At 42.4% G+C, this 16,319-nt stretch overlaps 1 protein-coding gene across 1 annotated transcript in view; it reads left to right on the top strand.

Annotated features, from left to right (window-relative positions):
* Positions 1–16,319, top strand: part of CDS1 (CDP-diacylglycerol synthase 1) — a 135,526-nt gene that overhangs the window by 64,506 nt on the left and 54,701 nt on the right. Inside the window, exon 4 of the mRNA XM_082243857.1 lies at positions 5,850–5,947. Coding sequence (XP_082099983.1) covers positions 5,850–5,947 — 98 coding nt within the window. The remainder of the gene's footprint in view (positions 1–5,849; positions 5,948–16,319) is intronic.

The raw sequence follows: 16,319 nt of genomic DNA, 5'->3' as shown, positions 1-16,319 counted from the left end.
AAGTTTCTTTTTTCTTCTCTAAAGTCTATATGAAGCTACCTGCTATAATTACAGTGCAGTGTTTCTATAGACTGGGAATCATTCCCGTGCTCCTATAGACACTATCATAGGCGGATCTAGAACATTTGTTATATATAACGCATCAGTGCGGCAACATAGTCATTTCAGCTACTTTTATCCTTATTGTATTTGAACAAAGAAAGGTTATGCATTTTCAAGCCTTACAGGTTATTTTCTTTGACCGTAAATTTTTTTAAGGTAATTGTTAATTATAGAAACTGTGATAAACGACTGAAGATATTTTTTATATGCTGGAGCATTTCCGATAAATAATACACTATATACTTATACAAAAATTTCATGTATGTGAAAAAAATGAGAATGGCAAACAGGAATATGAAGATCAATAACTGAATGGTCCAGATACGGAGGCGAAAATATTGGGGTCCCAATGGGCCAACATCAGAACTGAATGGTCCAGATACAGAGGCCAAAATACTGGGGTCCCAATGGGCCAACATCAGAACTGAATGGTCCAGATACAGAGGCCAAAATACTGGGGTCCCAATGAACCAACATCAGAACTGAATGGTCCGGATACAGAGGCCAAAATACTGGGGTCCCAATGGACCAACATCAGAACTGAATGGTCCGGATACAGAGGCCAAAATACTGGGGTCCCAATGAACCAACATCAGAACTGAATGGTCCAGATACAGAGGCCAAAATACTGGGGTCCCAATGGGCCAACATCAGAACTGAATGGTCCAGATACAGAGGCCAAAATACTGGGGTCCCAATGAACCAACATCAGAACTGAATGGTCCAGATACAGAGGCCAAAATACTGGGGTCCCAATGGACCAACATCAGAACTGAATGGTCCAGATACAGAGGCCAAAATACTGGGGTCCCAATGGACTATATATATATATATATATATATGGTATATAAAATGTGTGTGTAGTATTTACTTTTCGGCTTGTTAGTATGATGCTTCCGACAACCGACTGCGACTTTTCGGCCGCAAAAAATCTGGTGTGCATGCTATAAAATTTTTGTTGGCCGTCACCAGAACGACCGATTGTTCCTCAGTCAGTACAGATTTCGGGCCGACAAAAATGTGATGATCAAGACTGGGCATGCTCAGAGAAGAAAAAACACACGAAAAGTAGACCAGAACATGATATCAAAACACAAAATTTGTGTGCAGTCTAGAGTACATTTCAACCAACACAACAACACTGGACAAAAGACGGCCGATCGGTCGGCCAACAATCGGTGCAGGTGTACGAGGCTTTACCCTCTGTGCCCAACTATTTCAGAAGGTGTTTAACCACTTAAGCCCCGGAGGATTTGGCTGCTAAAGGACCAGGGGTTTTTTTGCGATTTTTTTACTGCGTGACTTTAACGGACAATTGCGCGGTCGTGCGACGCTGTACCTAAACGAATTTGACGTCCTTTTTTTCCCACAAACAGAGCTTTCTTTTGGTGGTATTTGATCACCTGTGCGATTTTTTGATCACGCGCTATAAACAAAAAAAGAGCGTAAATTTTGCAAAAATAACAATATTTTTCACATTTTTTTATATGAAATTCCCCAAAAAAAAAAGTAAAAATCAAAATTTTTTAACATTTTTCGGCCAATTTGTTTTATGCTACCTATGTTTGGTAAAAAAAATCGCAAAAAGCGTATTTTGATTGGTTTGCGCAAAAGTTATCGCGTTTACTAACAAAGAGAAAGATTTTTGTCATTTTTGGTGTTTTTTTTTTTAACGCGTAATGGCGGCGATCTGCGATTTTTTTTTCGGTACTGCGACATTGCGGCGGACAGATCGGACCCTTGACTGACATTTTTGACACTTTTGGGGTTACCAGTGACATTACTGCAGTAATCAGTGCTATATATATGCACTGTTACTGCAAAAATGACACTGGCAGGGAAGGGGTTAACTTTATTGGGAAGGGAGGGGTTAAGTGTGTCCTAGGGGCGTGCTTTCTACTGTGTAGGGACATTGCTATTGGTGTAAAAGCAAAGATCAACCGTTCTACATAGTAGAACGGTCAGATCTTTACTTTTACACAGGGAGAACTGACAGGCAGCTTGTTTACACAAGCTGCTCTGTCTTTCTCCCTTCACAGGAGCGATCGTAGTGTGGCCGGCGGACATCGAGTCCGCCGGTCACACGCACTGACTTGCCTGTGAACGAGCCGCGGCGGGCGCGCGCCTCGGCGGGCGCGCGCCCGCTCGCTATAGGCTCGCAAGTCAGTGACAGGCGAGTGACGTACCGATACGTCACTCTGCCTGGCCGGGGCTGACCGCCGCAGTATATAGTCGTGCGGCGGTCGGCAACCGGTTAAAGCGGTATTAAACCCAAAACCAAAAATGTCATCTATTGCAGCTTACCAATCATTAGAAGTGGTGGCTGCATTCGTTTTATCTTATTAAGTATTGTTCCCTCCGTTTTCACCTGGTGATCTGGCCAGTAACACACCTCGTGTGTTAGGGCCAGTTCATACCACAGAAACATAGTCCAGATGCTTTTCTGCATACGTGTTTTTGCTGTGTCTTCAGTGTTTTTTTTTTGGTTTTTTTTTGCTGTAATGTGATTTTGCGGTGTTCCAATACAGTTCAGTGCAGAAAAAATGCACAATGTTTTTTTTTTTTTTGAACGCACTGGAATGCATTGCAGTGGGGTCAGCTATGCCATTGGAACCCATATAACCCACTGTCCACGCATTTTTGATGCAGGATAAAAAAAACGCACTGGACTGCATCTGGTCTGCATCCATAGGGGGCACATTTGGATTTACCCAAATTTGGATTGTTAATCTGGAGGGAGGGGAGTGTTAGGTGTACTAGCAGAATCAAGCTGAACATCCGGTGGAATTGCCAAGCAATCCAAGTTGGAGCAGGTGCATACAAAAACTGGGTACAAAACTAGGCAACCCCCCCCACCAAAACACGCCAAAAAAAAAAAGTCCAATAAAAAGCAGAGGGGCTGGGGGAGGAGAACATAAAGCGAACTTACCCCTTAGGGTGAAGTTCTGCATTAGGAACTTTTATTTCATTTTGACTTTAGTTTAGGATTATGTTTATGATTAGCCCCCATTCACACTGGGGCAACGCTACTTCGCACCGCGACCTCCGAGGTCGCGGTGCGAGCAGCGCGCCGCTACCTCGGAGCGGCCGCCACGGACTTCGTAACATTGAAGTCTATGGCGGTCGCCTCCTGGTCGCCCCAAAGAAGCTCCGGACCCTTTTTCTGAGTCGGAGCGACTTGTGTCGCTCCTATCAGAACGGGTCCGCAGCTTCCCTATGGGAGGCGACCTGCGGCGACCTGTGAGGCGACCAGGTCGCCTCACAGGTCGCCCCAGTGTGAACGGGGGCTCAGGGTTATTGTTTTTTATTATTTTTCCCTCTAAAGCTGAATTCCATTCATGCAGATCAGTAGATAGTTGAGATAGCTATATGGGAACTGACAAATGATCTGTAATTCCTTGCAGCTAGGTTTATGATCCAGGCAGGATGCCACACAGCACAGGTAGATCAGCAAACTCCACTGATGAAAAGTGCTTCTTTTCAGGGGACATCAGAGGGTTGATATGAAGATATGTTTAGGTACTTACGCTGGCTGTGTTTAGAAATGCATTTGATGACTTTAAATGAATAGATAATTAAATGTCTTTTTTACATCTGCGTGCAGTTCAGCTCTAAGGATACATGAAGCCATTAATGATTATAAATTATGAAAACACTGGCTTAAAAACTGCATAAGCCATGGAAATTACTTGGACATTAAGGGCCATAATACAACATACCTCAATTCCTTAAAGTGGAACTAAACCTATTGATTTAATGTTTAAAAATAAATAGTCAATGCAAGTTGCTCTGAAGTCACCCCCAAGTAGTCCAGGAACCTTTTTGTAAGTCAGAGCAATTTGAGTCGCTCTGATTAGAATGGTTCTATTGCACTGAATGGGGCGTGACTTGTCAGGGGACTAAGTCGTCTGACAGGTCACCCTAGTGTGAACCGAGCCTTAAGCCTAGTACACACGCAACGATTATCGGCCGACCGATCGTCCGTCTTTTGTCCAGAGTAGTGTTTTGTTGGTTGGAATGTGCCTAGACTGCACACAAATTTTTTCGCCCGACAAAATTCTGCTTCAGAAGTGATGTCATGTGTTGGTTTGCTTTCTTTGTGTTCTTTCTTCTCTGAGCATGCCCAGTCTTGCTCATAAGATTTTTCCCTGTTGAAATCTGTATTGACTGCACGAAAATCGGACGTGTTTTGACGGCGGACAAAAATTTTATAGCCTGCACACCAGATTTTTTTCGGCCGAAAAGTCGGAGTCGGTTGTCGGAAGCATCATACTAACAAGCCCGAAAATCGACAGATCGGTTGTCGGACGAAAATTCCCTGCCGATTTTCGATGCGTGTGTACGAAGCTTTAGCTCTGGAAAATATGCCCTTGCAGAATGCAAGGTCAACTTCAAAGTGCACAGTCTGTTTGCCTTTTTAAAATTTGCCCCAATGAAAAGGGGGCACAATTTAGGACCCACACACATGGGATAGTGGATGCCTAGTGTTATAAATGAGATTTAGAATAAAATGTATTCATTTAATTTGTTGGATAATTTAAGGCTGTGGCCCCTTTAAGAGCGCAGTTCTCATTTATGGCGGGCAGATTAGATGCACGCGCATCTTTCCAGAAGTTTCCTGGCTACCTTATATAAAGGGCTGTCCAGTCAGAGGCTGCTCACACCTGACTGGACAATTGATGAGCTCCCCTCCCCCCCACCCCCTCGCAGGCACTCTTATGTGGTTTGTCACCCTTGATGCAAGGGGGGACTTTTTTCATAATTGCTTTGATTAGAGCCGGTCCACACTAGCGTGACTTGTCAGCCTGACAAGTCGTGCTCCCTCACGGTCCATTGACCGCTACAGGACCCGTTCTAATAGGAGCGACACAAGTCGCTCCGACTTAGAAAAAGGGTCCTGTACTATTTCGGTGCGACCTTGGAGCGACTTGCATAGACTTCCATTATGTGAAGTCCCTGCAAGTCGCTCCGAAGTCTTGGTGCATAGGAATGCACAAGTCGCCCCCGAAGTAGTACAGAGTCGTGTCGCCTCAGTGTGAACCGACTCTTAGATTTGGCTTGAGTCCTTTGACTAAGCTGTGTTTTGGTATTAATTGATTTATGTATTTAATTATTTGATGTTTAATGGATTTAATAAACTTCTTTTCATTCTAAACCAATAAAGTGCCGCGGCCATTTCTATGCCAATTAATAAATTGTCTTATTTATGTCATAGTAAATATGTTTATTTTAATTTACTGAGAAATGCATCCTGCTATCCCATGTTTTGTTGTGAAATCACAACCTGGTTAAGAAAATTGAAAGGTAGATGGGCCTGCTATTCATTTCTGTTGGCCAGGCATCATGTGCTTGCACTATACGATACGTCGTACATGCTCGTTTTAAGGACCAATCACAGTCCAGAATTTCTCAGGCCAGAGCATCTAAAGTGTATATGGCATTCGACTTTGTTTTGTACTGTATGAGTAGCATAGGTGATTTGTGTGGCCAATAGAGCCAAATATCTGGGAATACAGTATTTTAGCTCAGACTGGGGTTTTCTTTACTGTTTCTAATATTGTCCATACCCAACAAACCTATTGCACTAAATAACTGATGGGTTAAACACACATTTTCTCACATATTTTCACATTAGGGCCACAGGTCAATCTCAATTACAGGAACTAATACTTGACCTTACCCTAGTCCCAGAACTTTAATTATGTAAAATATTGAAAGTGTTTTCCTTTCATCTCTCTGTGTTGCAGGTATCTGCTATACAGGTGAAATGTTTCCATGAAATAATTTCAATTGGCCACAATGTATATCGCTCCTATGAGTTGCCATGGTTCAGAACTCTGAGCTGGTAAGTAGTCCGATGTTAACTCTACCATGTATCATGTCTACAATTCTTATGTACATATCAAAAATGGTAAATGGTGAGTAATAACTAGTGAAAGCGTTGGCGTTGCGCTACTGGCAATAAGAGTATTAACCCTAAGAGCCCATTCACACTAGCACGACTTGTCAGCCTGGCAAGTCGCGGTATGTCGCGGTCCATTGAGTAGTACAGGACCCGTTCTAATAGAAGCGACACAAGTCGCTCCGACTTAGAAAAAGGGTCCTGTACTACTTTGGGACGATCTCGGAGCGACTTGCATAGACTTCCATTATGTGAACTCTCTGTAAGTCGCACCGAATTCGCGGTGCACGCAACTTCACAGGTCGCCCCCGAAGTGGATCGCCTCAGTGTGAACCGGCTCTAAAAAAGTACTAAAAAATATTTTTGTGCATTCATTTATATACTTAAAAATAAATGTGTACCAAACAAATCAATGTGTTTGCGTAAACATCACGTATAACATTATCCGTGCTATTAAAGAAATCAGTCCATGAATCCTTTATAAAGTCCTCCACATAAATATCTTCAGATATATAACTGTATATAAAAAAAGAAATGTGCATTAACAAAACTGAGTTTTAAATCAAATAAAATAGGTCACCATGAAGTGAGCTCAGGAGCTCCTGATGATGCGCGTGGCACAAAACGGCTGTAAAGCTTGACCTATATGCCAGAGGTCCCGCTGCCATTCTGAGCTCAGTTTGGCGGCATACTATGTAGGTTTATGTGCCTAATGTTTTCTTATGCACTTTATGGGGACTGCTTGCACCCTTAGTTGCAGAGTCCAAACATAATTTCCTGCTGTTTGTGGTTTGGTGGTCTTTTTAATTTGTTTATGTTTTTTTTTTTTTTTCATATTTTTTTTTTTTCCATCAAATAAAATTTATTGAGAAGAAAAATTGCAGTAGAACATAAACAAATGTCAAACAAAGAACAGTATCACACAGTGAATGCAATATATCCAGGAAATCTGAGCACCACATATATCAGGGACATAAAAGCAGAAGAAAGACTGTGAAGAGCAACATTTGGATGGTCGCCACTGCCATAGATCAACAAAGATATAACTACAGTAAATGTGGCGTGATCAGGGCAATAGGATCAATGTTTTTTTTTTCATATTTTAACCACTTAAAGCGGAGTTCCACCCAAAAGTGGAACTTCCGCTTTAGGGAGTCCTGACCCCCCGACATGCCACATTTGGCATGTCATTTTTTAGGGGGGGGAGCGGGTACCTAGTTTTGACAGGTACACGCTCCCACTTCCGCTCGGAGCGTCGCGGCGCCCTGAGCGGAAGAGTTCTCCTCTCCCCCTCCCTCCCTGCAATCTTCTGGGACACGTCAGAGGTCCCAGAAGATTGCCGGCCAATCACGGCGCGCAGCGCGACTCACGCATGCGCAGTGGGTACCCGGCTGTGAAGCCGCAAACTGTAACAGCCGGGTGCCCACAGCAGTGATGCCGGCGCCGAGGGAGAGGATCGAGGCTTCCGGCGGCCGCATCGCTGGACCGTTGGACAGGTGAGTAAATGGCTGGAACTCCGCTTTAAGCCCCGGAGGATTTGGCTGCTAAACGACCAGGGGGTATTTTGCGATTCGGCACTGCGTGACTTTAACGGACAATTGCGCGGTCGTGCGACGCTGTACCTAAACGAATTTGGCGTCCTTTTTTTCCCACAAACAGAGCTTTCTTTTGGCGGTATTTGATCACCTGTGCAATTTTTTGATCACGCGCTATAAACAAAAAAAGAGCGTAAATTTTGCAAAAATAGCAATATTTTCCACTTTTTTTTATATGAAATTCCCCCCCCAAAAAAATGTAAAAATCAAAATTTTTTAACATTTTCGGCCAATGTGTTTTATGCTACCTATGTTTGGTAAAAAAAATCGCAAAAAGCGTATTTTGATTGGTTTGCGCAAAAGTTATTGCGTTTACTAACTAAGGGAAAGATTTTTGTCATTTTTGTTGTTTTTTTTTTTAACGCGTAATGGCGGCGATCTGCGATTTTTTTTTTGCGGTACTGCGACATTGCGGCGGACAGATCGGACACTTTTGGGGTTACCAGTGACATTTCTACAGTAATCAGTGCTATATATATGCACTGTTACTGTAAAAATACACTGGTAGTGAAGGGGTTAACTTTATTTGAGAGGGAGGGGCTGTGTGTGTCCCTAGGGGCGTGATTCTTACTGTGATTGGCTGTGGCTTCAGCTGTATGCAGAGTGATCAACGGATCTACATAGTAGATCCGTATGATCATCTCTCATACAGAGGGGAGAATGACAAGTGGCTTGTTTACACAAGCTGCCTGACTTTCTCCCTCTCCCCCGCCGATCGCAGAGTGGCCGGCGGACATCGGGTCCGCCGGTCACACGCGCGGGGGGGTCCGTGACCACGCGGGAGCGCGCCTCCAGCGGCGCGCGCTCGCTCCCTAGACCCTCACAAGCTAGTGACGTAGCCCTACGTCACTTTGCCTGTGAGGGGCTGACCGCCGCCGTAGATAGTCGTGCGGCGGTCGGCAAGTGGTTAATAAATACTACACTATTTTTTTCTGGCATTTGTGATCCTTTTGTCTGGCTTGATGAGGTTAAGCAGTTTTTCTGATGACTTCACCTGTGAGGTTGGAAGATCGACCACATCCATAGAGTATCAGATGTATCTTCATAAGGAAGTCCATTGAATACTGTGCTTTAGCTGTCCTATAACTTCAACAGCAACTGGTTTTTGGAGGAGGCAACACACAGACGGTGATTCACTGAAATTGTGGAGTAATAACACTGGAAATATTTATTTTATACTTATGAACTTTTATTCTCTTTAGACCTCGTTCACACTGGGGCGACCTGTCAGGTGACCTGGTCGCCTGACAGGTCGCCTGCCATAGAGAAGCTGTGGACCCATTCTAATAGGAGCGACACAAGTCGCTCCGACTTAGAAAAAGGGTCCGGAGCTTCTTTGGGGCGACCTGCATTGACTTCAATGCAAGTAGCGTCGCCCCAGTGTGAACGGGGTCTCATTGTGACCTATTTTGTTTAATTTAAAACTCAGTTTTGTTTATGCACATTTTGTATACTTGTATCACTATTTTTCATACAGCGCTGCTTTTTTCTTTTTTATGTACTTTTTGTGTTTGTATACTCACACATATTGCACGCTGCTTTTTCTAGACCACTTTAGCGCTGACAGCTGACTTTTTTGATTTTTTTTTTTAATATATAACTTTATATACAACTTAAATTATTTCCCACACCAGCATAGGATTGACAATCAAGCTTTTACATAAACACTACGTGCCACCTTAAGGGCTCGTTCACACTATACCTGCATGAAAACTGATGGGAAAATCGCGTGATTTCACATGCAGAGACATTTCACATCAGTTTACATGCGCCTTTCAGGCAGTTTTTCTAGACATTGACCATCAGTTTGATCGTGCATCAGTTATGTGCCCTGTTCATACCAATGTTGATGTCCTGTCTGTTTTGTTTTTTTATTTTTTTCTGTGCAGAAAACTGCATACATGTTGCAGATTCCTGCTCAGAAAAAATCTGCATGTTGTGGTGTGAACAGGGCGCATAGAGAACAATTGTGGTTTTTTTTGTGCCCTTGCAGAACGCATACCAAAACTGACGTCTCTGCACCATGGTGTGAATGAAGCCTAAAGCCTAGTACACACGCAACGATTATCGGCCGACCGATCGGATGTCTTTTGTCCAGTGTTGTTGTGTTGGTTGGAATGTGCTCTAGACTGCACACGAATTTTCTCGGCCAACAAAAACCAACTTCAGAAGTGATGTCATGTGCTGGTTTACTTTCCGTGTGTTTTTTCTTCTCTGAGCATGCCCAGTCTTGCTCATTAGATTTTTCCCTGTTGAAATCTGTACTGACTGCACGAAAATCAGCCGTGTTTTGACGGCGGACAAAAATTTTATAGCCTGCACACCAGATTTTTTCGGCCGAAAAGTCGGAGTCGGTTGTCGAAAGCATCATACTAACAAGCCGAAAATCGGCAGATCGGTCGTCGGACGAAAATTCCCTGCCGATTTTCGACGCATGTGTACGAGGCTTTAGGCTACCAGAACTCACGCCTCAGAAATGAGCATATATACCAGACACCATGGATTCTCCACTCCTTGGAATAGGACCACTTTAACCTCCTGTACACTTGGGTCTCCCTTAGTAAAATTCCCGTTATCTCCCAAATTCAAGCGGGGGGGAAGGGGGGTTCCTTTAAGGCCTTTTGGTGTTCATGTGGCCAGACTGTTAGACTCAAATTCAAATAAGCAAATATAGAAAGCTCCTATAGTGTAGTAAATTGTATAAAGCCATTCAATTTAATATTAAAATTGCACTCACATAATATAAAGATAGAAAACACTTTAAAACCATGCAGAAACCAAATACCAGACTTCCTATTGTGTCACTTACGGCCTGTGTATACCTCCGCTCCTACTCTACGCATTACGTGACTCATTGTCTTTATATACAGTTTTGGATCCTACACTGGTGTGATAAATAATCACAGAAGATTTAGGTTGTATATGAAGTTATATATCTGAAGATATTTATGTGAAGGACTTTATGAAGGATTCATGGACTGATTGCTTTAGGCTGCATTCACACTTGAGCGTAGCGATTTTACCACGATTTTTACCGCGATTTTACCGAGATTTTTCAGGCGTTTTTCATTGACATCTATCAAAAACGCTGGTAATCAGCCCAAAAAAGAAGCTCATGTACTTTTTTCAGCTACAGGCGTTTTGCAAAACGCTCAGATGTGAACAGGGGCCATTTAAATGAATGGGGTTTTACTTGTTGGGCGTTTTGGAAGCGTTTCTTTTGAGCGTTTTTGGAGCTGAAAACGCCCAGGTGTGAATGGAGCCTAATACCTCGGATAATGTTGATTTGTTTAGTACACATTTATTTTGAAGTATGTAATTGAATGCACACTTCACGAAAATATATTTTTTGGTACTTTATTAGGGTTAACAGTCCTTATTGCCAGTATCGCAACACTTTGGCTACTTGTGGGAACACAAATTGGTGGTAGCAGCTGCTGGTTATTAACATTTATTTATTGATTTTATTTGTTCACAGTTATCATTGTTAGCGTAGGGATTACTTCTAAATATTGGTTTTCAAATTGGCCACACAACAAAAATATACTAGAAAAACAGATTTTTTTTTTTTTTATTGTAAAAAAATATGTATGTATATATACAGTATCTCACAAAAGTGAGTACACCCCTTACATTTTTGTAAATATTTTATTACATCTTTTCATGTGACAACACTGAAGAAATTACACTTTGCTACAATGTAAAGTAGTGAGTGTACAGCTTGTATAAGAGCCGGTTCACATATGAGCGACTCGACTTGCCGGGGCGACCTGTGAAGTCACGGTGCGCAGCTCGCACCGCGACCTCGGAGCGGCCGGCACGGACTTCATATCATTGAAGTCAATGCAGGTCGCTCCAGGTCGCCCCAAAGAAGCTCAGGACCCTTTTTCTAAGTCGGAGCGACTTGTGTCGCTCCTATTAGAACGGGTCCTGTGCTACTCTATGGCAGGCGACCCACTGCGACTTGTCAGGCGACCAAGTCGCCTGGCAAGTCGCCCCAGTGTAAACCGGCTCTTATTGTGACCTATTTTGTTTAATTTAAAACTCAGTTTTGTTTATGCACATTTTGTATACTTGTATCACTATTTTTCTTATTTTTTTGTCGCCTGACAAGTCGCCCCAGTGTGAACGGGGTCAGACAGTATAAATTTGCTGTTCCTTCAAAATAACTCAACACACAGCCAATAATGTCTAAACCTCTGTCAACAAAAGTGAGTACACCCCTAAGGGAAAATGTTAAGTTTGGCCCAAAGTGTCAATATTTGTGGCCACCATTATTTTCCAGCACTGCCTTAACCCTCTTGGGCATGGAGTTCACCAGAGCTTCACAGGTTGCCACTGGAGTCATCTTCCACTCCTCCATAACGACATCACGGAGCTGGTGGATGTTAGAGACCTTGCTCTCCTCCACCTTCCGTTTGAAGATGCCCCACAGATGCTCAATAGGGTTTAGGTCTGGAGACATGCTTGGCCAGTCCATCACCTTTTACCCTCAGCTTCTTTAGCAAGTCAGTGGTCATCTGGGAGGTTTGTTTTAGGTCATTATCATGTTGGAATATTGCCCTGCAGCCCAGTCTCCGAAGGGAGGGGATCATGCTCTGCTTCAGTATGTCACAGTACATATTGGCATTCATGGTTCCCTCAATGAACTGCAGCACTCATGCAGCCCCAGACCATGACACTCCCACCACCATGCTTGACTGTAAGCAAGACACTCCTCACTTGGTTGCCGCCACACACGCTTGACACCATCTGAACCAAACAAGTTTATCTTTGTCTCATCAGACCACAGGACATGGTTCCAGTAATCCATGTTCTTAGTCTGCTTATGTTCAGCAAACTATTTGCGGACTTTCATGTGCATCATCTTTGGGGGTTGACAGCCACGCAGACCTATTTGATGCAGTGTGTGGCGTATGGTCTGAGCACTGACAGGCTGACCCCCCCACCCCTTCAACCTCTGCAGCAATGCTGGCAGCACTCATACATGCATTTCCCAAGGACAACCTCTGCATATGACGCTGAGCACTTGTACTCAACTTCTTTGGTTGACCATGGTGAGGTCTGTTCTGAGTGGAACCTGTCCTCGTAAACCGTTGTATGCAGTGATGTATTTAGGTTTTGTGCTGCCCTAGGCCTGACTAAGTTTGTGCACCTCCTAATTTAAATATGACCTAAAACCTTCCTGTAAAGGCCACACCCCTTCCTGTTTATGACCCGCCCTGTCATCTGTACACCACAGACCACAACCACAGTCTATCTGTGCCCATCAGCATAGCCTCATCAGTTCCCATAAGTTCAGCCTCATCAGTGCCCATCAGTGCTGCCTCATTACTGCCCATCAGTGCAGCCTCATCAGAGCAGCATATCAGTGTGGCCTCATAAGTGCAGCATATCAGTGTGGCCTCATAAGTGCAGCATATCAGTGTGGCCTCATAAGTGCAGCATATCAGTGTGGCCTCATAAGTGCAGCATATCAGTGTGGCCTCATAAGTGCAGCATATCAGTGTGGCCTCATCAGTGCAGTATATCAGTGTGGCCTCATCAGTGGCCCTTAGTACAGCCCCATTAGTGCCCATTAGTGCAGCCTATCATATCGGCAGGAAGCAGTATGACTGCTTTATGGGGGTGCCAGACTGATTTGCCTCCTGGACCCTGCCCTCTGGCCCAATTCGCCCCATAATACAGCACTAAAATAAAAGTGTAGCAAAAGCCAGGGGGGACCCCCAGTTTTTTTTTTTTCATGCGGCGTGCAGCTTTTTTTTGCTGCCCCCCTGCAAAGTGCTGCCCTAGGCCTGGGCCTTGTGGGCCTAGGCCAAGATACAGCAAAGGTTGTATGGTCTTGGTCACCGCGCTGCAGCTCAGTTTCAGGGTCTTGGCAATCTTCTTATAACCTTAGCCATCTTTATGTAGAGCAACAGTTCTTTTTTCAAGATCCTCTGAGAGTTCTTTTCCATGAGGTGCCATATTGAACTTCCAGTGACCAGTATGAGAGAGTGAAAGTGATAACACCAAATTTAATACATCTGCTCCCCATTCACACCTGAGACCTTGTAACACTAACGAGTTACATGACATTGAGGAGGAAAAATGGCTAATTGGGCCCAATTTGGACATTTTCACTTAGGGGTGTACTCACTTTTGTTGCCAGTGGTTTTAACATTAATGGCTGAGTGTTGAGTTGTTTTGAGGGGACAGCAAATTTACACTGTTATACAAGCTGTACACTCACTGCTTTACATTGTAGCAAAGTGTTATTTCTTCAGTGTTGTCACATGAAAAGATAGAATAAAATATTTACAAAAATGTGAGGGGTGTATTTCACAAAAGTGAGTACACCCCTCACATGTTTGTAAATGTTTTATTATATCTTTATATATATATGTATATGTGTGTGTATAATATATATATATATATATATATATATACACACACACACACACACATATATATATGTATATATATATATATATATATATATATATATATATATATATATATATATATATATATATATATATGGATATAATAAAATATTTAAAAACATGTGAGGGATGTATTTCACAAAAGTGAGTACACCCCTCACATGTTTTTGTAAATGTTTTATTATATCTTTATATATATATATATATATATATATGTATATGTGTGTGTGTATGTAATATATATATATATATATATAAAATAATTTTACATCTATCTATCTAATCTATCTTATGGCCTTAGTTTCTATACCACAGCTTTTATATTCCAGCAGATGGGCTTCTGGCTTTGTTTTTCTGTGTTTTAAGCCGTTGACTCTGCTTTAAAGGAGAGAAATACTTCATCCTGCTCCCTTATTTTACTTCAGGATTAAAATAGGCCACAGCACAGTATGGTTTAGACAGAAACTTTAAAGAGTTACATGAAAATCCTGTTTTTCTTCTCCTGTTTGGGTGAGACTTGGCACTGCCTTCATTTACTAGGAGGCAAAAAAAAGGAAAGTAATTGGATTCAGGTTGGGTTTGAGCTTTCTTCTGAGGGTTACCAACACAGCGTGGAACTCACCTGTATTTCTCCTATTTCTAAACTCTTAGAAGAGAAATTCTGTTTAAAAAAAAAAAAAATGAACGTATTGTTTGTAAAACAGTGGTAAAAAAACTGGTAATTATGAACAGCTATTACTTTGCCATGATGAAACAGTGGTATATTTTATCACATGGCTTTGTTTTATTTTTTAACTGCACCGTTGTTATGTATTTGATTCTTGCTTAATGTTATGATTATCATCTTTTATGACAATCTTTCATAATGCAGAATAGAATTTCTGCTTACTCCAGCTGACAGACCTCACTGGGAAAATATTAAAACTGAATTCCAGGCGTACAGCCAAACTTTAGAAGAGTTGTCTCTCACCTGCCAAAGGGTCTTCGTATTGGAACACACACCTGCACCCACGCGGATGTCATATTTGGGCACAGCGGTTGTGTCCGTGCAGCTACTTTGTCCCAATTGACATCAACAGGACTGCTTGCACGGGGATGCACGGAATACCTTTGCATCCCTGTGTGAGTAAACCTTTCCTGTACAGGGTATGTTATAGTACGCTGTGAATAAATTAGGCCTAAAGGAACAGTGACATGCAAAACAGAGTGCACTGTATAATGCTGTAAAACTCCTTTTATTAAGTGGGATAATAAAAAGTGCATTTACAAACAATGGCTTGGATCAGGGCATAAAACGAGGAGCAACCTCCTTCTCCAGTTCACCGCAACCATTGCTACATCAATTCTCACTTGGTACCTGGCATCCAGTAGTGCCTTGGCAGCTTGTGGATGGAAGCAGGGTACTGAGGCATCCAACATACGTGGGTGCCTGCATTTACTGCCTGAGTCCCTGCCCCAAGGACCAGTAAGTATTATTGAATTTTAATTGCAGGATGGCTTGTTTTAAGGAAAAAATACTAGGTGGCTTTTGAGATGCTTTGAGGCTCCGTTCACATGTAGGAGTTTTGGGGCGTTTTTGGGGAGTTTTTCTGCTCTAGGATCAGCTCTCAAAACGCCCAACAAGACAAATCCTATTCATTTCAATGGCCCCTGTGCACATCTGAGCGTTTTGACGCTGTGAGCAAAACGCCCAACGCTCAAAAAAGTACATGAGCTTCTTTTTGGGCAGATTACAGGCATTTTCCATTGGTCTCTATTCAATCTAAAAATGCCTGCACAAAAAACGCCTGTAAAAACGCCTGTAAATCGCGGTAAAATGGCGGTAAAAAAACGTGCGAAAACGCTACGCTCAGGTGTGAATGTAGCCTTAATGATTTTTTTCAACCACTTCAGCACCAGAAGATTTACCCCCTGCCTGACCAGGCCTTATTTTTTCTATATGGTGCTGCGTTTCTTTAATGACAATTGGATGGTCATGCAACACTGTACCCAAATAAAATGTATGTCCCACAATTTTCCCACAAATAGAGATTTCTTTTGGTGGTATTTGATCACCTCTGCGTTTTTTTTATTTTTTTGTGCAAAAAACAAAAAATGGCCGACAATTTTGAAAAAAAAAAAACAATATTTTTTACTTTCTGCTATAAAACATATCCCAGAAAAAATTGGAAAAAATCTAATTTCTTCATAAGTTTAGGCCGATATGTATTCTGCTACGTATTTTTGGTAAAAAAAAAAATCCCAATAAGCGTATATTCATTGGTTTGTGCAAAAGTTACTTTTTTAAAAAATTTT

The sequence above is a fragment of the Pelophylax lessonae genome (genome assembly GCF_965119305.1).
Source record: "Pelophylax lessonae genome assembly, chromosome: 1".
In the NCBI taxonomy this organism is placed as follows: Eukaryota; Metazoa; Chordata; class Amphibia; order Anura; family Ranidae; genus Pelophylax; species Pelophylax lessonae.
Note: the sequence above shows the minus strand (reverse complement) of the source record. Positions and strands in the feature narration are given on the sequence as shown.